The following is a 26657-nucleotide window of genomic DNA, read 5'->3' as shown; positions in this document are numbered from 1 at the left end:
TTCCTACATATTCTTAGCTGCCATAACAGAAGCAGTTTTAATCCATACTCCTAAATACTTCACCTTATCATGTCTTCATAAATATTGGTATAACTGAACCAAGTCATGAGGGATACACAATTTGTGGCCGTATCCTTTGCTTTATCATCATTAATTTTATATCTGAAAAGACTTGAACCTGTCTCAAAATGATACATAACACTGTGATGTTCTTTTCCAGATTTATCAAATACAAGATAATCTCTGCAGATGACGCCAACTTTTTGATTACCATACCAATTATATCCTTGAAAATCTGAGTCCCTTATTTTGTTTGCCAGTTGCTCTAAATATAAAGCAAATAATAAAGGGGAAAGAGGACATCCCTGCCTGGTTCATCCTTCAAACACAACTTATCAGAGAGGAACCTTCACACTTTAATTTTTGCCTCTGATCCTTCAAGTATATCCTAATTAACATTATTATTTTATCAGGAAATGCAAATGTTTCCATTGCCTTACTCAAAAAATCCTAGCTTACTCTGAAGGCTTCAATAGTCTTAAGACTTTGTGAGACTAGAACAGTTATGAAGCTTTAATCTTTGAACAGTTATTAACCTTCCAAATTGCTCCATAAATATGTCACTTGCTGAGTTTAGAGTTGATAGTTCTGGGTTGGTAGGTAGGGTGGCCATGCTGGTGCAGCGGTTAGCACTGTCACCTCACAGCAAGAGGTTCTCTGGTTCAATTCTCTGATGGGGTGCCTTCTGTGTGGAGTCTGCATGTCCTACTTGCGGTTGCATGATTTTCCACTGGTTGCTCCAGTTTCCTCCCACACTCCAAAGATATGCAGTAGATGGATTGGACACTCTAAATTGGCCTTAGGTGTGAATGGGTATGCGAGTGAGTGGTATGGGTGAACTACCACAACAGAGCTAGCCACCCAGCAGTGTAAACCTTGGCTCAAGATGATTGTCAGTGTTGAAGTGACACCCCAACCCCATGTTCATAATGGGAAAAAAGTGGTGAGGATGAATGGATGGGTGATCCTGTGATGGTGTTAGCATATGTTGCGATGAGGAGTATAATGGGGCTAAGGTTATACTGATTATATAAACCCAAGTAATGTTTATTAAGCATAATCCTTTTTTATAATTATGTAGGTGGATTACTTATTACTAGCTTATTGTTTTTTTGCAGGATTAGATCATGTAACCTAAACATATTAATAGGGTTATTACAATGCTTGGTTGATGATTTTGAAATTATATACCAGTTAAGTATACTGCTTTTCTGAAGTGGAGTTTTTATTTTAAAACAAATATGTTTATTACATTTTCAGTTATAACATAAAAAATCATTTATTTATTTGTCTTTTTTTTACCAGGAAAGTCTGACTGGGTAATACCCATTTTCAGCAGAGACTCTGGGAGAAAAGTTCCATTTGCTTACATTGCATTATACTAAGTTTCAGTTAAACACAGACTAGTTACATTTCTATTTACATTTATACACAAACAGTAGTTACATTTATAGATTCTAAGATTTTACAGAGATGAAAGTTACTAAAGAGAAAGCCCACATGCAGTTTAGTGGATTGCATAGGTGACAGTTATGTATAAACATTGTTTTGGCATTTCAGTGAGAGGTTGCGAGTATTCTTTTTAAGAGTATTTGCAGACTATCGTACAGCGAATACAAAGTCTTAACCTTGTGATGAACATGTACAGGACCAGGACTGGCTATGATGTTGCTTAAGCAGTGCTTTAAAACTATTCAGTTTGATGAAGAGTTTTATTTGAGAAGATATACTACTACAGCGTTTAGCAATGTATTGGGAGTAGAGTTAGTCTCCTGCAACATTATTTGACTTATTCATAGGTTCATAGGTAGGTACTAGGCTATCTGCCCTAGGGCATTTATAAGCCTAGCCAGAATGTGTTGACTTTCACCTCCCTTTTAAACTAGATTTCTGAGCCTCTGTCCAGCAGGGCCATAGAAGTGATCCCAGGAGCAAATTTACGATTTCCCATCCACTCATCAAGATTTTTCTTGAAGAGGGTCAGTGAGGGGCTCTGCCTAACATGGACTGGGATTCTATTCCAGAGCATGGGAAGCCTTTGGGATATGAATCTATCCCTCCAGCATGTCCTATTTATTGTTGTGCTAAGGTTTAAATCCCTGGAGCATGTAGCTCTAATGGATCTGGTTTTCTTGAGGTGGAGCATGTCCAACAATTCTGGGTTAGACATGGCCTTGTATTGTCAGGCAAGGATCACCTCTGAGTAGGCGGTAAGCAACTGAGTAGAGCTGGAGTTTTTTTAGTTAACCTGCATAGGGCATCTGTTTGAGGCCCATGATCCTCTTGGTGAGGTATTTTTGAGGTCTCTCCAGCTGTTGCAGGTGTCGGGTAAGGTACATCCCAAATGGGGCATTGTACTCAATTATGGGCCTGATGAGTGATGAGTAGAGGGGCACAATGACCTCTCTAGATCTAGATGTGAGCCCTTTCCTGATTAGTTGGGCTATATAGAAGGTTTTTCTAACCACTTTGGCAATGTGATTGTCAAAAGAGATGTTACTATCTACTTGGGTCCCCAGATCCCTGATTACTTCTTCCGTAATTAGTGGATTACCTCCTATATGGTAGTTTGTGGGCACTTTATTTTTCCCAAAGGGGATGACTATGCATTTTTTTGCATTTAGCTTGAGGCCATGGTTCTGACACCAGGTATCAGTCTCCGTAAGGCCCTTCTGGAGGATGCTTGTGTTAGCCGGAGAGTCAATTATGGCTCCCAATTTGCAATCATCTGCAAACTTGGTCAGCCACAGTCCTCCTGTGTTTGCCTGTACCTCAGAGAAGTATATACACTGAACAAGAGGGGTTCCAGGACTGATCCCTGTGGGATGCCACTTGTAACTGGTTTAGAGTCAAACATGGCACCCGCGACTCTGACCATGTGAGTTCTATCCCTGAACCAGTTTGCAACCCATCTTGTGACATATGGGTTGATATTTAAGCTGGTAAGCTTATTTATGATACCAGAGTGGGCCTTTGCGAGGTCTAGGTAGGATGTGTGGACTACCTTTCCTTCATCTAAGGCTTTGGTAACTGTTTCAAAGAAGTCAATTAGGTTTAAGAGGCAAGATCTGCCCTTAACAAAGCCAAATTGGGTGGGGTCCAGTGTTTGGAGGTTCCCAATGTCTTTGTTTATGAGATCCATGATGATGAGCTCCATAGACTTGCAGACCAGGCTAGGCAAGCTTATAGGGTGATAGTTCCCTGGATCCATTGTGGCGCCACCTTTGTGCCACAAAGAGTGGGATCACTGTTGCTGTACACCATTCTTTGGGTACATAGCCTGTGGTAAGGCTGAGTTGGAACAGTGAATTCATGTGAGGGTTTAGTTCATTTTGGAGCTCGTGTAAGACGCAGCCCGGGATACCATCTGGTCCCATTGATGCTGTGTTTTTTACTTTGGAGAGGGCTGCTTTCACCTGTGTGTCTGTGATGTCTGGGGGACTGCATTCTTCTGGGATAGACACAGGCCCTTTTGGGGGGGGGGTGAAGTTTGCACTGAACCTGTCTGCCAGGATGTTGGCAATGTCTGTGGGTTCAGTGTATTTTGTGCCATTTTGCACCAGCTCAGAGCAGATCTGAGAGCTGCCACCCAGATTTTTGATGTAGCTAAAGAATGCCTTGTGATTATTTTTCTTTCAAAGCTGGCCTTTGATGATTTTATGAAGGATCGAAGTTTCTTGCTAGTACTGATCAAGGATGCCTTCTCTTTTTGAGATTTTGCCTTGTCATGTAATAGTTTCCTTATTCTGTTGTATAGCTTATTTATGGTCGAGGTCCACCAGACTGGTCTCCTACTCTTGGAGGAGTGAGTCTTGGTTTTACTTGGGATGGCACAATCCATGCATTCCTGTAGGTGCTCCTGGAGTGCATTTGTAAAGGATTCTGCGGTTTGGGTAGCATTTTCCATTAGCCCGGGGGCTTTGAAACTTTCCACCTTGGTCTTGAGAAGTGTGAAGTTTGCTTTTGAGATATTTTTCACAGTGGTTTCCTTGGCTGGGGGTGGGGTCAGGATGTGGATGTCCATTGTGATTAGTTTATGGTCTGATCTTACCGACGAGGGATTTACCTCTGGTATGGAACATTGAGCCCCCATGTTGGTGATGACTAAGCCCAATATGTTGTCCTCTCTTGTGGGAGTGTTGACCAGTTGTTCCATGGCATTTGAGTTTATAAACTCCAGGAACCATTGGGCAAAAGAGTTGGGACTTGAGTAGTTTTCCCAGTCAGTGTTTGGGTAGTTGAAATCCTCCAATATCATATTGTTTGGTGAGACCTTCATATTCTCCAATGTTCTCAGGAATGCCGCATGGGGATCCTGAGACAAGGTGGTTGATCTGTAGCAGGCTATGAACTGAAAAGCAGTTTTACCTACTGTTAGTTGCACATGGATGGTCTCTGCTGCCTCGTGCAGTGCCACTAACCTGGAGGTGTGGGTATCCTTGATGAAAATGTATACTCCCCCGCCTTTAGTATTCTGGTCCAAGTTCTGGGGCTGAAAGGAATGGTATGAGTTAAATCCTGGTAGTGCTGGGGTGCTCTCTGGAGCCTTGAACCAGGTTTCTGTTACTGCACAGATAACGATTTTCTCCATACTGAGGAGTGCCTCGAGTACGTGCATCTTGAGGTTTAGACTTCTGGCATTGAGTAACATTACCCTTAGTTTTTTGTTTCTGGTATTGTCTATGGAGGTGGCTTTGTCTTTTGAGCCTTGCCTAAAAAAGGCACTATGGGGGTGGCAAGAGCCTTAGCCAGTATTCGAAATCCTAAGGGTGACAGGTGCAAGCTGTCCCTGGCGAAGCACCGTGGCTTGTCTAGCATGTCATCCCAGGCTGACAGACACTGGATCCCCTTTGAATGACACCAATAGCTTAGCCAATTGTTAAAATTGATCATTTTGTCTTTATACTGCGGCATCATTCTTGGTGATGGCAATATGCTACTCAGGGCCAGGGTCATACCAGCCTGGGCTACATGATCAGAGAGCTCCTCTTTGTCTCTTTTCATGTAGTCCAGGGAGGTACGTCTCAGGTCATTCACACCAACATGGACAATGACAGAGTCATATTTGTACCTGCTGTGGAGTGACCTGAGTGCCTGTGTTATGTGGTGGATCCTGGCTCCTGATAGGCAGCTTACAGTGACCCTCTCCTTGGTACTTTGTACTTTGTAAGTAATAAGAATTTGTTAATAGACCAGAGGTCCCATTCTAGACAGTAGGGCAGTAATAAGTTTTGTAGTGCAGGGCATTTTTCTGGATGACAAATGAGTTTGTGTACTGTAGTTAATTGTGAATATGTTAGTGTAATTCAAGCCAGTTTAATTTCTTTAAGCTATGACAATGGTGAGACCAATGAGAGGGATAGGTGGCAAATTTAGCTATTTTATTGTTACAGGAGTCAAATGTCTTTGTCTGAGTATTGCTTAAGTTTGTTAGGACAGGAGCAACATATAACAGTGTTGGCAACAAGAAGGTGGTGGCTAGAGTTTTTCTTGCAGTATCTGTAAGGAATCCATTGATCCTATGAAAGGAACCTAGTATCTGTTGTGTAGATTTAATGGTGTGCAGTATATGCTAGTCATATTGCAGGTTGTCATCTGCTATAACGCCAAGAAGTTTACTGTGAGTTACAGTTTCAGTGACAATATCACGTGCTGACTTTATGGTAAAAGATTGCTTTTGATTGTGGCAACTTTTTGAGGTCAAAAGCATTAACTTAGTTTCCTTAGGGTTGAGTAGGAAGTTTGATTATTTGAGCCAGCTTTCTACAGAGGAGAAGATTTTTGGATAATACCTTGGAGATTATATATTGTTGAGGCCGGACATATTAATGTTGAGTCATCTGCATAACTGAACTAAGCTAGCATGGAGAGTGAAGGTGTGGATGTCATTAGTAAATAAATGTATTAACTTGGAAAGGACCCATGATACAGCCCTGAAAGACACCTGTAGTAACTGGTTGAAAAAAATGAGTAGGTTTGTTGTTATTTAATGGCTTGTTGCTTTCCAGATAGGTAACTAAGAAACCATAACAAGGAGTATTGAGAAAGTCCTGTTGAGGAGAGTCGAATGAGCAGTTGCTGGGGCAAGACAGTATCATACATTTATATAAATCAAAACAAACCATATTGACATAATTTTAGTTGCAAACATTATACATCACTTATAATATGTCAGGTCACTGTCAGTCAAACATTACATAGCTAATTCAAATCCTGCCTTCTTTAAACCTCATTCCTCCTCTGCATGTATTATTCCTACAATTCCTATTTTTTGTATGTAATTTGCTCCCACCCTTTTTTAAAGATCCCATTTCCAGTTGTTTTATATCTGTTACTATATTCACTGCTTCTAGTTGGTTTAGTCTTTGGTTTCCATTTTCTAATAATTGCTTTTTTGGCAGCCACTGTAATTAGACTCAGCAAGGCTTACCATCTATAGGCAATTCCGATTCTGTATCATAGCTCAAAAAATCATTTCCATAGTTATACCAATTTGCTCACCCAGTATTTCTGATAGATTAGTCTGCAGGGAATTTTTAAAGTCTGCAAACTCATTACACTCTTAGAAAATATGTTCCCAATTATTTCTTTCTTCCCCATCACATCCCCAATGTCTGCTATCTACCTAAGGAAAAATTCTTTGCAGTCTACTTTGGGTATAAAAATACCCATATAAATACTTCCAAGCAAAGATCCTAAATCTTCTAGATTTTGTTGCATATTTGGGAGACATACATTTATCCTCCCATTGTTTCTTTGTGAATTGCTTATCCAGTCTCTCTTCCCAATCATTCTAGCCTCCTCTGGTTGATTCTTATAGTTATCATGCAGTATTTTATATGCTGTACTAATTATTCTTTTTTTTAACAGCAGCTTCTGTATTGGATTCTACTAAAAAGTCTACCAGTGCTCATCTTTCACTTAGGAACACCCTGTTTTGTTCTCTTTGCCTATACTCTGATATCAGTCCTTGATAGGGAAGGTAATCTCTGGCTTGCAGTCCAAATAATTTCTTGGCCTCTTCCCATCCTACTACCAACCTTTCTGTCTATTTATTAGCTCCCAATACCTTGGTTCTTTTGTCAGTTTTCTTCAGTAAATGCCAACCCCCATTTGCCTGTTGGCTATATCCCTAATTAAGTGTAGTTTGTTTTTTATGGACACACCCAGTTAAAGGGCATTGAGTGTAGTTTACCAAGCACATACTAACTGGACATCATCTTAAGGAGCTGATTAGCCAGAAAGAAGAGGGAGGGTTTTGCTCTTGAGAAATTATAATGATATCTTTGTAATAGTGGAGTAACTGACCTTCTAAATGTTTTATGTGTTTCCCTAGTACAAGTGAGCTTGTATACTTTCCTGCAAGTTTGATTAGTGGCTAACAGCTCAGTGTACTGCTTCCTGTCAGTGAAATGCTGTGGTCAATGAGTGGTGGAGTTTAGAACTTTCTGAAGTTGAGCATTTCATTATGCTATTATGCTATGATGTCCTGTACAAATGCTTTTGTCATCTTTTTGGCCTTTTATGTCAGTGTTAAAACTGGTTCTATACTTTGCTTATAATGTTTATTTGTTTATTTCATTTGTTAACATGGTTGGTCCAACTGAGTGAAAGGCCGATTTTCAGTGGAGACCCGAGGAGGAAAACTCCAATTACAATTACGGACATGTCAAAAAACAGTAATTAATACAAAGACTAAACATTATAACAGTAATATTGACAAGAAACATTTACATAAAATAAAGTCAACAAAGACAATATATTTATATATAAATTTCAAAAAATCCAATACAATCAACATACAAATTTATATGATATACAAATTTTGTAACTGTATTTGGAGCATTTCTCCCCAGACCTCCACTGAAAATGGGTCTCTGGCCCAGTGGACTATCCCAGTTACCAAATGTCAATAAGTAAATTAATTAATTAATTAATTAATTAAATAGGTAAATTTCATGCAGTTCTGTTTTTGGTGAAATTGGATGTAGTTTTATTTAAGATATCAACAGGAAATCATATAGAACTTCCTGTGTGTACCCAGAATGCCAGAGCACAGGGATGTAAAGGATTTATTTTAAATAGAACTGTTTTTTTAACATTTTTGGGTATATTCCTTTCAGAGAAGTGAGCAGGACTTCTCAGAAAACTTTCTAGTTGCTGCCAAAGTCCAAGAACAACATATGCAATAAGTCATATTAAATCTATAGAACCAAAAGGGTAAGCAAAGCCTAATAAAATGTGTGAAAGAGGCAGGGAATAAGGATTTGTCTAAACTAAAATAAATAAATAAATAAATATATAAGAGCCCAAATATGCATCTTTATTCAGTGGGCAACATCATATTACCATCTGCATGAAGAAGGCCAAACCCTATATTGGTACTAAAGTCAGAGTGATCTGTAAACAGACATTGAAATGAGACTGTGCAGACCAAATTAGGATTGCTTAATATCCCTGTGTACGTTTTAATACACAGTTTTATATCTGTCCATAACTCTACTTAACCCCTTAACATAAAATATTCCTTGTTTGAGCAGTTCATTAGTTGTAGACTGCAGATCTTGTGTATGCCAACAGAGAAGGAAATACATTGCACTAATCAAATTTCTACCCAGGCAGTCAACTGCTGTGCGGTAGTAGGACCAGCAAAGCTGTTATATGTGATTCAAACAGTATTTTACAAGCTGACCAGAATGAAGAAATTAATGTACCTTGTACAAGTGTTTGAGTTTATAAGATGGAACATGCCATCAACATGTGTGTATATGTATGTATGTGTGTTTATATGTATGTATATGTGTATATATATATATATATATATATATATATATATATATATATATATAATATATGTGTGTTTATCAGCATTATATGTGTGTATATATATATATATATATATATATATATGTATATAATTTATATTACATATATACTTTCTCTCTACCTATCTGAAGCTCACTATGACTCCTACCTTTACCAGCCTATCTCAAGCTTCCTGCAGTTTCATCATATTCCCTTCTTCTTCTACTTTCACCTCAATATTGCCTTAGCTATCACTGCTTAGAACAAGTAACACTAGCATACCAACAGTCAGCCAAATTGTTGTACATATACCATACCATACATGTATCTCATAAATATTTACTACCAATACCATGATACTGATCTATTGATCAATCATTTCTCCATGATGGCACAAGCTGGCTCATGCTAGTATACTTGTTGGCTTTCTTTTTTCCCCCACTTTATATTACTTTCTCAATTTTTATTGTTTAGGGTGTGATGCCCCAGCACTAGCTCAGCAATCAAGGATCCTCAATCCTCACCACTGGCAACAGTAGGGGACGTATACACTGGGAGGATGACAAGTACGTATACAGTAAAGTGCAGTTTCCCTTAAGAGCACACAGAGGCCACAGTCAGTCTGGGGCTGGTTTCTCCCTTTCTCCAGATCCCCAATAAGACTCCCCAATGGCACAGGTATAGAGTTGAGATCTCAGCTGAGTGGCCAAGCTGAGACCTCCAGCACCATCTCTGTCCAACCAGTGCTTTGTGTCCCACCCAAGTAGTTGACACACACACACACACACACACACACACACACACACACACACACACACACACACACACACACACACACACACACACACACACACATACACACACAATCTGAGGTTTGATTTATAAACACACACACACACACACACACACACACACACACACACACACACACACACACACACACACACACACACACACACACACACACACACACACACACCCCTGGGAAAGGCTGGCACAGGTTGATTATCTATTCCCCATTCTGCCCAGACTATAAGGAAGTTATCACTGCCACCAGCCATCTCTTTATCAGCTGCTTTAAGGCCCTTAACAAAGGGTGTCCAATCTTACTGTGTAATGCTACTGTTAATCCAAATGGTAGTTTGACCAAGAGCAACGCTATTAAGATTGGCCTGCACAGTGTCACCAAACAGATATGCAAGTACGCTAAGAGCTTAAAATATATCTCATAAATATCAGCCGCAAAGATAGGTTTAAATATATTTAATAATAATAAAAGAACAAGAAAGTACTCATTAAATCATCACTGTAACCTCAGAGTTCAAAATCACAGGAAATATTTAAAATAACATTGTAGGACAGTCTCAAATAAATACAGAAAACATCCAAACTAATCTTTATTATATTCCTAACTATATCTAAAAGAATTACTATACCATAGAAACTTGCTATTACAGCAAGGCAAGTCAGATGTGGTGAGTGAGTTTTCCAGCTGATGTTGTCAGGTCAAAGACAAATACAAAATGCACGGCCTCTCTCTCTAAGAGAGTTCTTAAATTATTATTTCAAATATTACAGCTGGGATACTTGCAGCATGACATCACTTCTTATCATCTGGCTATCCCAGGTGAAAACTCCCACTGCAGCTGGTAGCATTTAGCATCTCTCTGTGAAAATACATAAATAAGGTCTTCTCTTAGTTCTAAGGCAAATGGTGAAAGCTGTAAAAATTATTTCCATTCCTCCACAATTAAAGACATTACAAAAAATTTGAGTTCTAGATATTATGTCTAATACTGCACTTCAACTGAAAGATAACATCTCTTTTGTTTATGGCCCAGCTATAAAGCAACTCAACCTCAACCATTCTTCTGAAGTTTCAGTCGTCCCTGTTAAAATACATATATCTAAACAGTTACAGTAGTGTATAAAAATATCTCTTCAGCCCACATGTGAATATAATATGACATACAGTTCTAATACATTTATAACTCAGGTGTACAAATCATACGACAAATGATACACAACCACTTACAAAATTCCTGATAGCTGGGCTGGCAGTATCTCCTTCTGTATAAATCATATTAATATTCACAAATGACATATAATTGTTTACAAAATTCCAGATAGCTGAGCTGGCAGTAGCTCCTCCCTATATTTACTAAAGTTATGTATTATTGATTATGAATTTCTTGTATTGTTTGCAGTGTGTTTCTCTAATGGAGCTGTTCCCCTCGGGCCTCCACTGAAAAGGGCTACTGGCCCAGTCGGACAACCCTGGTATACAAATTAAGATAAATAAATACATTATATATATATATATATATATATATATATATATATATATATGTGTGTGTGTGTGTGTGTGTGTGTGTGTGTGTGTGTGTGTGTGTGTGTGTGTGTGTGTGTGTGTGTGTGTGCTCACATGCAGGGGTTATGCTGGCCAGCTCACATAAGAGGCTTCCCTTGTCTGATATTTGGTAATCTTGCAGGACTCTGGCAAAAAATACAGCTGATATTAAGGGAGATATCCTGGGAATCTTGTTGATATCCTGACAATCGTTCTGCTAACATGAAGGAATGCATGCTTTGAAGTAAATGTAATCTAAATCAGTAGCAGATTATTGTGCATTTATATTTCAGTAATTTTAAAAACTGGGTAAGTTAATACAAGGTGTAATAAATGTAGGTAAAATATGTTGTTGTTTAAAGCACCCCCCCCCATTATGTGTGTGAAATAGACAGGCACACTTGTTTTAATAAAATGCATGGATTATATGAGTATCTACTTTGTTAGCTGAAATTTCACTGTATGGATGCAGTAATACTAAGCAGTCTGATTCCTGCCTCGCAACTGTTCAGATTTTCACAGAATGTCCAGATTTTTGCCTTTTATTTTTGGTTTGTTTCTCATAAAATTGCAGTTTTCTGGTAAATCATTAAGGACTGAAATCAGAGAATCCTAAAAGATACTTAAGTTTCAGACTTAATACCCTTCATAAAAATTCATGCTAATGCAAAAACCTGTTATCCTATAAATGTTCTAAGATCGTAAGAGCAACATTTAAAAATTTTTATTTTTGGCCCTTTGTCCCCCCATTATTTATGGCTTTGTTCAGATTTCTTGCTCTAAGAGGTTGAGAGGTATGGGCATCAGAAGCTAAAACATTTGCTGTTGGAATGTTTGTCAGTGAACAAGCTCTGCCATTCCAAGGTAACAATAAAATTAAGAAAACAAGCAAATATGTTGCTCCTAGCAGTCACTACTATAAAGTAGCCCTAATTATTCAAATATTGTCCTAGCAAACTAACACGATAACACAGTTTCAGACTGTCAGCACCAGTGCTTCTCCTATGTTGTTTTAGAAGCTCAGTTTCAGAGTAGCACTATGCATTGCTAAACAAATAAAGGGCAAGGCCCACATTATAGCCTGAAACTGCAGGTGACTGCAGCTGAATCTGGACTTGAAAAACAAGCAAAGTCATCATCTCTGATCTTTGTCTCCAGTTACACAAGCCCAGTTTTGTACTCCACGGGTTCTACTACTGCATACGAATGCTGGCCATAACTCAAATAAAGATGGAAAGCCACATTCTGTCAACTGTTACTGAGTGAAGGGATAGCATCTGTTATCTTGTATTAATATTATTATTGGATATCTGACTCGTAAGAACACAAGAACTATGGGATACAGTGGGGAACTCTTCTGTTTAGAGGTCCAGGGGGTTAGATAACTTTCCATGGTCATCAGGCCTAGTTGCTCACAGGAGTGAGCCACCCTGTCTCATTGCACTGATATTTGTTAATGTCATGTTTAATATATATAAAAAAAAAAAATACCTACACATTGCTAGCAGGGGGCCAAGCCCCCCTGCACCCCCACACCCCCTGCAATTTAAATATACCAACTCCGAGATCACACTACAGTGCAGAAGATGGGAAACTTCCTATTCCACACTATACAGAGATGCACGTTCTGCATGATCAAAATTTCAAAAGTCAGTCATGTGGTCTCAAATATATGGGTTTCAGCTTCCTGAAATTTCGATCATGTGTAGGAGACATATATATATATATATATATATATATATATATATATATATATATATATATATATATATATATATATATATATATATATATATAGGGAGAGAGAGAGGGAGAGAGATACACATATATATATATATATATATATATATATATATATATATATATAAATATATAAAACATATATATGGGAGCCCTTCATTTGTTCGAACTTTTAAATGTTCGAAACTCATATGGCCGACACCATATGAGCAAACGTTTGAAAGGCCAGCAAATGATAGTGGAGATCCCGCTACAGTGTGGGACTGGGAGATTCCCCTTTCCTGCACCCCCTGCTACTTAAATATTCTCACTCCGAGATCGCACTACAGTGCAAGAAAGGGGAATCTCCCAGTCGGCCATATGAGTTTTGAACATTTAAAAGTTTGAACAAATGAAGGGCTCCCATATATATATATATATATATATATATATATATATATATATATATATAGATATTTATATATATATATATATATATATATATATATATATATATATATATATATATATATATATATATATACACATATATATATATATATATATATATATATATATATCTATGGGCCTTCTACACAAGATCGAAATTTCAGAAAGCTGAAACCCATATGGCTGAGACCACATGATCGACTTTTGAAATTTCGATCATGCAGAACGTGCATCTTCCTATAGTGTGGAATGGGAAGATTCCCATCTTCTGCACTGTAGTGTGATCTCGGAGTTAGTATATTTAAATTGCAGGGGGTGTGGGGGGTGCAGGGGGGCTTGCCACCCTGCATAACACAGTTTTACTGTGTTTACAGGTAGGTAAATGATGCTATTTCAGGTTATCGGTCTTTCGGAATGTTCAGCCATATGAAAGTCTGCATTCTAAACGGTCGACATTCTGAAGTAGACCTATATAAATATATATATATATATATATATATATATATATATATAGATATATATATATATATATATATATATATATATATATATATATATATAGATATATATATATATATATATATATATATATATGTGTGTGTGTGTGTGTGTGTAAGATATCTATAGTTTGGCAGACATTTAGATCTTGAACTCCTATCCTTCATATCGTCTCTTTTCTTCCCCTTGGTATTACATGGGCCTTGTCTTGCTGTCACAATTGTGTTTTAAAAAAAATTACTATATTGGTTAGACTATACAGGTTAAGGTACATTTAGTACTTGGTTAGCCTGTTAGTAGGTTGTTGTGTTCTACTTATTCTATAATGTTGTTAAAGAATATCTTTTTGTTGAATATGTGTGTGTGCGTGTGTGTGTGCGTGTGTGCGTGTGTGTGTGCGTGTGTGTGTGCGTGTGTGCGTGTGTGTGTGTGTGTGTGGATGTGTGAGGTGGCTAAGGAAAAAAGTGTTAAGAAGTGCAAAAATGTGGCTACAAGATTCCCCTGCAAGACACCCAAGAGTTATAAGTGGTTTGCCTAGAATGGACTATCTTCCACATGATTATTCCATTTACTAAGCATTTGGTCTTTGGGCCCTTTCAGGCAGCAGGAACAAGCTTGTCATTAAAGTGCTGCTGCCTCCTAATACTGAGACTGATAAGTCTAACTAAACTGAGGGCAGAGATAAGTATAAAGATAATCTCTAAGAAAAATAAAAGGACAGAGATGGGGAGTCTAAAGAGAGAGAGAGAGGCTGTTGACGTGGTTGCTTTGTTGGCTCTGAAGATTTCCATAACAGAGTCCTCTTTGTCATTGGTGCTGACTAAACCTGCTTCAGTATCTCCAGATGTTTTAGGGCTTCTGCCACTTTCAGATAAATCACCCAAAATGTTGTTTAGCAGGATTTCTTTTGAGACAGAACTGTCACATCTTTCCTTATTTCCTGTATCAACTTCCTCTTATAGTTCCTTCAGGAGTTCTTCAAATATTGAGATAGATTTCATTACTAGGGCTTTTTGAAGGCACAAAACAGGATGGGTTTTTCTCTCTCTGTCTTCCTCTATGTTGAGGGTGGAAACGGCAACCCCTTCAGCTCCCATTCACTTTTCCCAGTCCATGTCTTGCTACAAACTGTTTCAGAGCTCACCTTATTCCCACACCCTATTCCTCTGTGCTGATTAGCCTTTCCATTTTGACTACTCAGGCTTTAAATCTGGCACATTTGATTCCAAAACCTTTGGAGACGAGTGGGTCTCAGGTCCGATGACTCAACACAGTCATTGGCACTGTTCTCAGAGCCATCTGGTATGGTTCCATTGTCAGTGTTGGAGAATTTAATCTTCAAGGTATAAGCACCAGTCCTCTTGGGGGTGTCTTCCTTGGAGCAACCGACCCTTTTGCCTGGAGGGTCGGTTCCTTGTTGGAAAGGGGGTTGTTGGATCTGATAGATATTGGGTTGGCTTTTAATGTCATGGGGAGGATGATTATTTCCCCACTGAGAGCAGATATTCAGGCTCCTTTGTTGTCAGTTCCACCCATGGACACTTATTCTTCTTTCCCTCAGCCCCTTCATTTGTCTGCACATCAGAGACAAGGGTCCGGCCTCAAAATGTCTGCTCCTATGCAGCTTCAATCATCTGAGGGCTTGGATTCACCACCTCCAGATATTCCAAGAAAAAGGACATGTAAAAGTAGGCACATTGCCTTCTCTCTCTAGTCACAGTCTCAGATGATCAGAAGGGCCCCACAATCCCCTCCAGAATATGCCACTTTCAGTGAGATTGTTGAATTAGTGTGAGAGACAGGAAGCTGACCAATGGGCCTTCTCTCTCAGGAAGAAGATGTCCTTTTTGAGGTCCACAGCTTGTCCCCCTTCTACTTCTTTGGTGGTACCTCTGGCAGACCACATTATTGATTTGTCCATTAGGTTGCCATAGCAAGAGCCTGACACTTGTGAATTGGCTCCACAGAAATCAGATAACATTTTGAGACCATCCAAGGAAATACTGTTTTGGGCAAAAAGTCCATTACTTGAATCTATTACTATGGCAGCAGCAAGTAAAAAAGACATGATGGAAGAAACAGCTACTGTTTACTCACCCAACAAGGAGTCTCTGGCTATGGACAGACTAGGAAAATGGATACATGCTTCAAGAATGTTTGCTGTTAGGGACCTGAACTACACCACACATGTGAACCGTTTTCAAAGAGAACTAGTACAGCAGGTGATAGCATCTTTGAAAAGATATCTTACTGCAGACTGCAAGAAACAGAGACTACCTTGAGTACAATGTTCTACATTTCCAGTCTGTTCATACATAATGCAGCCATTATGGTACATAATGCAACTAGTGGAGCAGCCCAGGCAGTGGGGACTGACATTATTATAAGATGTCTTACCTGGCTTTACCTGTGTGACTTTGCAGGCAACTTTAAGGCATGCTATGTTTAATGCCTCTTATGACGGATCATCTTTGTTTGGTCCTTCTGTTACAGAGCAGATGCAAAAGTGTGACCTGAATTGTAAAATACTTTGTGCCATCTGTGTCAGATATGAGACCCCATAATGATCATACAATGGGAACCAAAAGGGTTCAAATCATTATGGTTTCAAAAGTCCAAACATCAGCCCTTTGACTCCACTACTGAAATGGTTAGCCACAGAAGAGGTGAGATGGCCACTTCAGTGGAACCAGACCCAGAGATAGAGGTGGCCTGCAAAATCAGGGATATTGCAGGCTTTTCTCAGATAGGCAATCTAACAGTCCCTGAAGGGCTACTCATCTGCTCAACTGTGAAGGAATTTGGGAGTCCTCTCTCTCTCTCTCTCTGTTTACTCCCCGGAATGGAGGGCAGTTGCACAAGATTCTTGTGTATGACAGATAAAATCCAGGGGTTGTGCATATCCCTTTTCTAATTTTTCTTCTCAAAGGAGTTGGCCTCTTCCAGACAAAGTTCATCATTCCCACTGCTGCAGTAACTTTTAGTCTATATTTATACTATCAGAAAAACTGAAAGTTCCCTTTGGGACTTTCTTGTGCACAGAACATGTATTATATATTATTTGTTTAAATATATGTATTTATCTTTATTTAATTATGAAAAGGGTGTTTCATTTGTTTCCTGCATGGATCTGAATTGTCTTCCTAGGCGTTGTGGAGGCTTATTTGATTTTAAAATGTACTGCTCATGCTAACCTTCTTGTGTGGGGCACTGTCCTTCTCGGCAGGGACATTATATCTCTGTATACTGCTTATGATAACTCCTTGAAACTTACCTGCTATTTCTGCTGTCAGACCAGATATCTGTTCTAAGAAGTACTAACAGGATTGTTACAGTACATATATCTTTTTAATACTTGGGCTCACACTGTGTCTATTTACCTGCCATTTTAATTTGCCGGACAATTTTATTTTTAATAGTAAGGGACTTGGACATACTGTCAGTCTAACAATTTTTTATTTTTTATGACAGATGTACTGCTTGCGTGCACGATGTCACAACTTACCTGTTAGGTACTCCTGTCAGACTAGGATAAATCACGTTTCAGTGTACAGCATGGGCATTTCCAGAGTAATGCTTGTGTACACAGTGTAACTACATTAATTCTTGTTTAAAATGGAACTAATTCTTTGCTTTTTAGTTTGCTGATAGGATTTAAATGTATTGATTGTGCATTGCATGGTATTCATGTTCATTGTGGTCATAACTTTCTGCCATCATTCCTGTCATATTAAATTTTGTGGTACTTACATATTATCGCAACCACATTTGCAACATGCGATAAATCTTCATGTTTGACTCAAAGTATGTCTGTTAACTGTAAAAGGTTGCTGTAAAGTGTTACTTGCTGTTGTGGGATATTGGTAATTGGTTAGGAAGAGGAATAAGGGGAACATTTCTGTTTGTATGTAGCGTCGTTTACCGACATCAGGTCATGAATAATGCGATCAACATGCCTGCTCCTTGTCAATGCGTCAAGAATGACTGTTATTTTACTGCAGAACATGTTTTTGAATGTGTACTACTAAGAGTGAGAACAAACTTCATACAGCAAATGAAGTATGAGGAAAAATTAACACATGGCACTTGCAATCATGGCATTAAATTAAAGTTTGTACATTGCAACTGTAAGCAAGAAAGTGTACATTCACACACCTTCCCTGGATCAGAAACCCTGCATTCCTAGTTCTGATCTTACCAAACGTAAGCTACTGAGAAGTGTACGGGGTGAGTTTTGGTCAGCAATAATCATGTCAAGTACATTTGCCTGTAATGAGTAGTAAGTAACACATTTCACAGGCTTTGAAAAGTGGCGCTTCTCTTGTTCAGACCATTGTGAGTTGGAATTTCTCGTAACATTTACAATGACTGTAAAGCAGCAGTCATGTGTTTACTTCGGCCAAGGGCACTACCTGCAAACAGCAAATTTGCCATGTTTCCTGTTCACACAGTGTGACCCAAAACTGGTTAACAGTTTACAGTACCCTTCTTCCATTAACAGACATATTTTGCGGAAAACAGTGTAAAGTATGCCACCTCTGAAAAGTGGTTGTGATAATATGTAAGTGCCAATTTTTTACATCTAAAAGGATCTGACATTGTTTGAGGCATGGCTAATAAATTTATGAGAGTATGTACTGCTTGTGTTCATAATGTGACAACTTACATCATACTTTTCCTTGTTGGCCTAATTTTTTTTACTTGTATTGCTGGCTGGCAGGATTTGACTGAACTGTTTTTGAGTGGGCTCATGGTGACAACTTACATGCCATTAGTCTTGTCAGATAAAAGTTTTTACATCTAAAGGAATCTGGCATTATTCGTGCTATAGGCTTTGGTAATCAACCTATTTAGCCTAAAGGCTACTGCAGCAGTGGGAATGATGAACAGAGTTCATGTGTGTAAGTTGCACTTAACCCATAATGGTAGATATTCCAGATCCTCACAGTTATAGTAACTGACCCCACCCTTCATCCCCCTACTAGTGTTTAGAGTTATTGTTGGGAAATAGCTTGGTGGTTATTTCTTGCTTGTTTAATTCAGGATGAGTATGCTACTTCCTTACATTTAGGCAAGAAAGTCATGAAGATTTTCCACTCTGACTGCTGATTTTCCTTACTCATGGCTGACCAGTCAGCAGTCAGAGTGGAAGAGTGGGAAGGAGCCAGAGCTTTTGGAAGCTAGACATTATGGGTAAGTTCATCTTGCATACGTGTACTTTCCAACACACCAAACTGTCCCATACTGGCTTAGGCAAATTTGATTTCTTCTAGTGAGGCCTTATCTCAGAGAGCACCCTTTTGGCTTTTAGATCCAGTAAAACGTTATTATTATACCCATCCAAGATGCCTCACCTAGATCTCCACAATCCCAATCTAGCCAAATGATTTTCTGCATTTCCCTTGATGGCCAGTGACACTTTCTTGTCCAGGAATGCTGTTCGAATATTGTTTGTCTGCCAAAAGAGGTCTACACATAAAATTTACTGCAGCAAATGGAAACACTGTGTAGTTTGGGCATCAGCTCAAAATACTGACCCTTCTACTGCCTCAGTTCCAAATATTAAGCATTTCCTAGCAAGCTTATTTGATTTGGGTTCCAGTTTGTCTACTATAAAGACACAGTTATCTGCAATCTCTAATTTTCATTTGGGATATGTTTCCTGTCATTTTTTGCATCCCACAGACTTTGCAAAGCCTCTCTGAAGGAAAGATTTCTCCTCAGGCCTTCCGTATGAGAACCAGTGCCTCCATGGGACCTTATTGCATTTTTTTAGTAGCATTAATAAGGCCCCCATTTCAACTAGTTTCTGAAATTTCTGTCATGGAAAACATCATTTTGGTGACTATAGCCTCAGCCAGCAAAATCTCGGAGTTAAATGCCTTGTACGCCGTTTCTTTCTGTTTGGGTTTTGATAACAGTAATGTTTCACTATGTACTAACCTCTCCTTGTATGTAGGTTGCTTTTGCATCAGTCCATACATCTGTCAGTATTTCCCTTTACATACCAACAAAGTACAGTACATCATCCACACCTTAGATGTCCACAAGCAGTTGAGATTTTATTTCCAGAGAACTAAGCCTTTTAGGAAGGATTCTCAGCACTTTGTATACTTTGCTTTATGTTTCTAAAGTCATTCTCTTTTGTCTGCTGTAGCCACAATCATTCCTAATCATGCAGACCAAAAAGCCTCATTATAGAAGATCTGTTGCTATATCTGCAGCCTTCTTTAGAAATTCTTCAGTTGATGATATTTCAACTGGACTGGATGAATAGGATACAGTAGTTATGTACTTAGCATGATGCTATATCCTTTCATCCTCATCCATCTTATACAACAGTCTTCCCTCCTTCTCCCTTCCAAATTGTCATTATGAAGGATCTATAGCTTAGTAGTTCACTACCTCAGGGAAATATTTTGAGGACTAGATCTGCCTTCTTTGCCACAAACTCTGAGGTAGTTGCATACACAAGTGCATTATGGCAGGCAAAAAAATATAAAGGAACTTGATGCTGTAATGGGCGGCACAGTGGTGTAGCGGTTAGTGTTATTGCCTCACAGCAAAAGGTTCTCTGGTTTAATTCTCAGCTGGGTGCCTTCTGTGCAGAGTCTGCATGTCCTCCCTGCATTCATGTGAGTTTCCCCTGGTTGCTCCATTTTCATCTCAAATTCCAAAGACATGCAGTAGGTGGTTTGGGTACTTTAAATTGGCCCGAGGAATGAGTGTGTGTGTGTGAATGTGTGTGCTACACCCTCCGAGGATGGTTGGGCCTTGGGCTAGCAACCTAAGCCCATAAAACCGATAACTGCTTACAGAAATTATGAGGGCTGAAAGGTGCTTGTTGCCTGATGTACCACATGGTGCATAAATGGGAAAGAGAGAGAGAAGCTGTAACACTAGTTTTGCTGACGGGAATCTTGCAAGCAGCCCAAAGACTTATTAGTTGTATCAGATGGATGAGAATGAAAGTATCTAGTGTTATAGTAAGTGCATAAGCGCCATTTATTATGTAATGCACTGGGCCGAAGCACTTTTTTTCCCCTCCCCATCCAACTCTGTGGGACTCTGCCTGATGGCCTCACTGTTTGTACCCATTTCACTAATTAGTTCCACAGAGACAGGAGCCTGACATCCCTGGGTGGGGCGATAGCCCTATGGCTCATTCATTTTTGCTGAGGAAACCATGTGGGACCATTCAGTTCTCACTGTGATGAGAGTCAGTGGTATGGAGCTGGCCAGTTTGTGTGGCCTTGCAGTAGCATACTTTAGGCAGCCTGCAGACTCTCTGTGGCTGCCTGATCAGGGGAGGAGATGTATTCTGTCCCACCACATACCTCCCATTCTCCGACTAGCAGGGAAGCCCCTGTAAAATACAGAGAAAGCCAGTGCAATTGTTGCAGATATGCACTATACCTTATGCCCACATCCTGTATAAAACTACTCTTAAACCTACTGAAACCATGCTCAACTTCAGCTGATGACCTTCCAACTGAATACCTTAAAAGCAGCTAATAGCATTCCCTAAATGTGAACAAATACCTATTCATACCTTACATCTCCTTACCTCCCTTCTTTACTTCTATCTTTTCTCTCCCCTAGCTTTCTCTCTAAATATACCATATCCCTGCTTTTCTGTCACTTCATATTGGAATTCCTGTTTGTATTATACTAACTTATCTTTAATTTCTGTGTAAACTGGCTAAAATTTCTCTAACTGTTAAATCATTGTTATATAACTTGCATCTGTTCTCAACCAATGTTTTCATATTATGTCTAACTTGGTATAATTATTTAAACTGTAGTTGTTTTTTGTATTATTTTTAAAGACTGTAAAATTACTATTATTAAAATGTTTTGTAGTACTTTGGTGCTTTTCTCCCTTGGCCTCCACTGAAAATGGGGCCCTACCCAGTCGTACTTTCTCAGTAATCAAATGTCAAAAGTAAATAAATAAATGTGTTGCCAGACCTGCTGGGCTAGCCAACCTCCAGGATCACTAAGCTGTAGTCGACTACTCAGGATCATCTTTCCCATGCCTATAACTCCACATGCCCAAGCAGCTAGTGGAACATGAGACATCTCAGCTGTATTCAGGGCTTCTTTCCTCTATGCCACGGGGCTAGGGCTACTGGGATTCAGCATGATATAGTATTCTGTGCCATGAGCTACATGGCTAATTAGATACACACTGAGGAAGCTCTGTTTACATTGTACATATGATTTGTACAATAATAGCTAAAGCACCAAACTTAAAAGTTTAACACTGTTTTAAATGAAAGCACTCATGTTTTATTGTTTTTATGCCATTAAAGTGTTCGAATTTTAAAAGTTCGGTGGCTTTTATTGGATACTTTGAAAACAGTTGTTTTGGTTCCGGGCACTATCTTTTGTTTGGTGTATTTGGTTTGTTTTTGTGGATTTTGGTGTTTCATGAATAATAGCAAAAGTGTTAATTTACTAGCACAGTTTCAGCAGTCTAATCTTTTTGTCCGAAGCTGAGATACAGCTGATAGCTGCACAACAGGACTAAAACATGTATAGCAATAATCCTAATGTATTCCAACATCCCTATTAATAAAAGTTAGATTATAAAGGTACTATAACAGATGTAACACTGATCCTGTTATTAAACTAACAATAAACTACATTTAAAGGGTGATTAGAATTTGTAGACAAGCACAGATGTATTCAGGTAATGGCAGTGACAGATGGCTTAAACTGCAACATTGCTGTAACAGATGAAGTATAAATATATGTGTATTCCAATACATGGATGTAGCATAGCAGAACAAAAAAGTAATTTTACTCTACGGCTAAACCTTATTTGCCATGATACATACTGTCACACGCCACAGCATAAGAGAGAGTTAGATGTATTTTGGCTCACATGATTGACCAGGATACACTCTGTCAGCACAGTGCTATAAAAGATGACAGTTTCCTGAATGTCTTATAGTCTGCCAGGTGTCAGAAAGTTTAACAGTGGAGCATGTAGTAAGGGCACTTGTAGATGAGGAAAAATGTGGGAAAGTGGGATTGTTGATCATGCATTCAAGGACAATTACTGTTACTATTTCTGAACTTGAATTCTATAATAATAACAATAATAGCCATTTGTTAACCAAGCCTGGCCCAGAGTCCCTTTCATGGGCAATATCTGGTTAAGTGACTTGCTCAAAGTCACACAGTAGGCAAATACGGGCTGAGGAAATCAAACCCTGGACCACAGGAACTACAGCATATGGTGTTTACCCTCTACATCAGCTGCCATTCATAGGCACCAACTAGCTGCATGTCTAGTCTTTAGACCATGTCCCAAAGACTCCCCCACCAAATTTTTGATAAACCATTTGGATTAAGTGAGCATATGGATAGTGCAGTGTTGTAGCAGTTAGCATTATCACCTCACAGCAAGAGGTTCTCTGGTTTGATTCTCAGCTGGGGGTGCCTTCTATGTGGAGTCAGCATGTCCTTCCTGCGTTTCTGTGGGTTTTCTCTGTGTGCTCCAGTTTCCTCCCATGTTACAAAGACATGCATCTGGAGTGTTTCTGTCCAGGCCTCCGCTGAAAATAGGCTCTGTCCTAGCTGGATTTTCCCAGTAAACAAATGTTAAATATGTGTTGCCTGATATCAGATAAAAGACGTGTTACAGGAGGTCCAGGGCTGTCTGTGAGCCGTGGAATTTACAGCTGCCAAAAACGTAGAATTTGTCTTACAGGTCGGTTTCAGTGACCTTCTTGGAGTGTAGTCCTCTTGTGATAAGCCAGTAAAAATTCTTAGATGACTTCCTAGGTTGTTCTCAAAGTCTCAGGAAAAACAGAGCTAAGGGAGTAAAAGCAAATATGGTGATTTCAGGGAGAGCCTTGGGAACAGTGATGTCTGTCTCCACTTCACACTAAACGCCCTTTATTTCTTTTTCAGTACAAATATCCTTGTACTCTGTATCACTGACACAGGCTGCTGTTTTTTTGGGTGGAAGAATTTTACTGTCAGCAGTTACATGAATAAAAGTTATACGGGAACTGTGGTTAAGTAAACAACAATTACACAAACAGTGACAATATTTTGCTTTTACTGAGGTCACTACTGTACAATATCAGCACAGAGAAAACTATAGTAATATTCGTCATAGGCAAAGCTGTATATTATTTAGAATGCAATTTGCATGCAGATTTACACTGTCAGACACATGCTGTTCTTTAAGGACACTGACTAAAGAAGACATGCAAAAAATATTAATTGTAATGTTTTTCTTACATTCATAGTGAGCAGCAGCAAAAACCGCCTTGCTGGAATGGCTTTTTGGCTTCTTTGCATTGACTCTTTTTGTTGGGGCTGCTGGCAGAGAAAAAAAATAAAAAGTTTTAAGTGTTTACATATGTACAGGAAAGTATAATAGAGCATGTATGAATCATATTCACATATCTCTAAGGGCAGCACCGAGAAAACTCATAATAAAAATGAGAAAATGATGGCATGTGCTGAGTTATTTTAAATTATACAATACAACCTTGTTAGTTCTCAAAATGTGCACTTTTGACTACACTAAAAAAGTCAATGAGTATTTTATAAATCCAGCATTACTCACAAGAAAAAAATATTTGTCTGACTGTAGCTATTAGAAAGAAAAGCTATAGCTTGCAGCATAGATCATCCATTCTCACTAGTCAGCTACACACAAAAAAATTGTTTGAAAAAATAATTAAAAAAAAAAAATCACACCTCAAGGAACAGGAACAGCATTTGCACTACATGCAAAAGTGCTTAAATACTTCTGCATTTGCTGCTTTGTTAGGTGTGATTTTTTCTTTGTGTTTTTAATTTTTTTTGGTTTACTTTTATTACAAGGAAAATATTTACATCCTAAACAGCTGGTCCAGTATCGGAGTTGTTCTTGGCATTGTCTTTGGATCAGAAATGACAACGAAAAAGCAGCTTACACATCAGTATCGGCTAATGTGAGAGTGTTCAATCTCGCCGTTTGTTCTTACACACGGGTTCGGAGCTGATCCTCGGCTCGGGTCGCCGCACTGCATCTTAGAGAAGCGAGAGACCAGGCTATATCCACAATCCTCCTGCCCAGATACTATAGTGTGTGTGTGTGTAGTGTAGTTAGTTTTATAGGTTTTCCTTTGGGGCCTACCTTTCTATAACCTATAGCTATATTTTTTCTTAATTATAGCTAGTGTTAAATTTTCTTTTTTTTTTTAATTTTACATTATGATATTGAGTCTGAGAGAAGTTTTAAAGGTGTCAGTGTGGTGTGAAAATGTCACAAAATGTCACACTGACCACCACTACTGGTCTACTTGGTACTGTCCCTCCACAAGAGGACCAGGCTTCTAAGTCCTCGAAGGGGGATGTCGTCGAGCCCCATGCCCTGGCTCGAGTTCATCTTCTCATAAAGTTTCGTCACCAGTTCACAGACACCCGGGGCCGGCGTCGAGCGTTTATCTCTCCTGTCTTGGTCTTGGAAGGAACGGGAACTACCGCCACCTTCCATTCTTCGGTCGTGTGCCATCTTCGCCCTTCGACCCGATCTTCCAGACCATGGATCGTGTCATGCAAAAACTTATGGAACACGGCCCTTCTTTCAAGTTGATTGCAGTCCTCCCCAATTGGTGTCGACTAACTAGAAGGCCTTCCTTATCTCCAACAGGTCCTCCGAGACCCATGAGCCCTCAGTGCCAAAACCGTCCATTGCGCGTTCACACCCATTGACTCGACTCCGCCGGAATCTGGAGTCAGTCGCGGTCGATCAGTCGTACCAACCTTCGGTGCCGACTTCCTCTCGGGGCCTCTCGGCAGCGCAGTCAGCTCCTCTCTCGGTCCTCGGGCATGGGCCCCCCCGTGTCTGACGCGTCTTCTCCTCCCCCTAGGACCGCTCTCTGTTTCTGTTCATCCCCAGAGGGCCCCCCTGTTCCGGAGGCCTCACACAATCCCCCCCTCCGGTGAGGGAGAAAAAAAGATGTGCAAGAGGAGGCACTTCCCCACCCCACAATCTACTACACCCTGACACTGAGATGAGGATGAGGGGTCCCTCCCCCAAAATCCCTCATTCTTGGGGACATTTTGGAGATTTTAAAACAAGAGGGGGATTGGTGATCCTAGCCCCCCCTGCCCACTGAGGATGGTGTTGGTGTTGGCTTTTGTGCTCAACCTTCTACCTCCTCTCCTGGGTTACCTCTTGATCGTTATTGATCGATTTTGCGTTCGAAGGCGGGGGACACCGGACACACAGTGGTCCCTCCCCCGAAACCACAGCACAGCTTAACACCCTTACCTCTGTAGTGAACTCCGCCATGAAGGCTCATCTCAGTCTGCGGGTTGAAGGGTCGAGAGTCAAGCAGCAGCAGCGATTCTATGAAGACAATCCTGGATGCGGCTGTGCTCATTTTATTTCAAGTCTTTCAAGTCTTCCTTCGCGCCTTTGACATTAACTCGGGTGTGAGCAGAAGGAAAGACTCTGTCTGCTGTCTGTCCGTTTTCTCGTCCCATCTTGTGACCGCCCCCAAAAAACAAACAAGGCGGAAAAATGGGGCAGACATGGAAGACGTCACCCGGCGGGGGAGGGTCCTGAACGGCGACGCAAGGATAGAAGGACGACTGGATGTGCTTCGAGCATCTCAAGGGGCGTACATTACCACATCAAGATGGCCAATGTCTAGGATCCGGGTGTTTCCTATCTGGACGATTGGGCTCACCGCCACCACCGACATCGCCTCCCTACAGCCAGAAAAAATCTGCCTTACTGCCCTCACAGCATATTTCA

The 26657-nt window shown here is 39.7% G+C and overlaps 1 protein-coding gene across 1 annotated transcript in view; it reads right to left on the bottom strand.

The window, feature by feature from the left end:
* Nucleotides 1–26280, bottom strand: part of TNFSF12 (TNF superfamily member 12) — a 199941-nt gene extending 173661 nt beyond the window's left edge. Inside the window, exons 1-2 of the mRNA XM_044076337.1 lie at nt 26169–26280; nt 24143–24223 (exon numbers count right to left, since the gene is read on the bottom strand). Coding sequence (XP_043932272.1) covers nt 24143–24223; nt 26169–26280 — 193 coding nt within the window. The remainder of the gene's footprint in view (nt 1–24142; nt 24224–26168) is intronic.
* Nucleotides 26281–26657: the final 377 nt, after the last annotated feature.

This window comes from Protopterus annectens, chromosome 7.part0, assembly GCF_019279795.1.
Source record: "Protopterus annectens isolate FY-2018-M chromosome 7.part0, PAN1.0, whole genome shotgun sequence".
Lineage (NCBI taxonomy): Eukaryota > Metazoa > Chordata > Ceratodontiformes > Protopteridae > Protopterus > Protopterus annectens.
The sequence above is the reverse complement of the archived record's forward strand: the minus strand, read 5'-3'. Positions and strand labels throughout refer to the sequence as shown.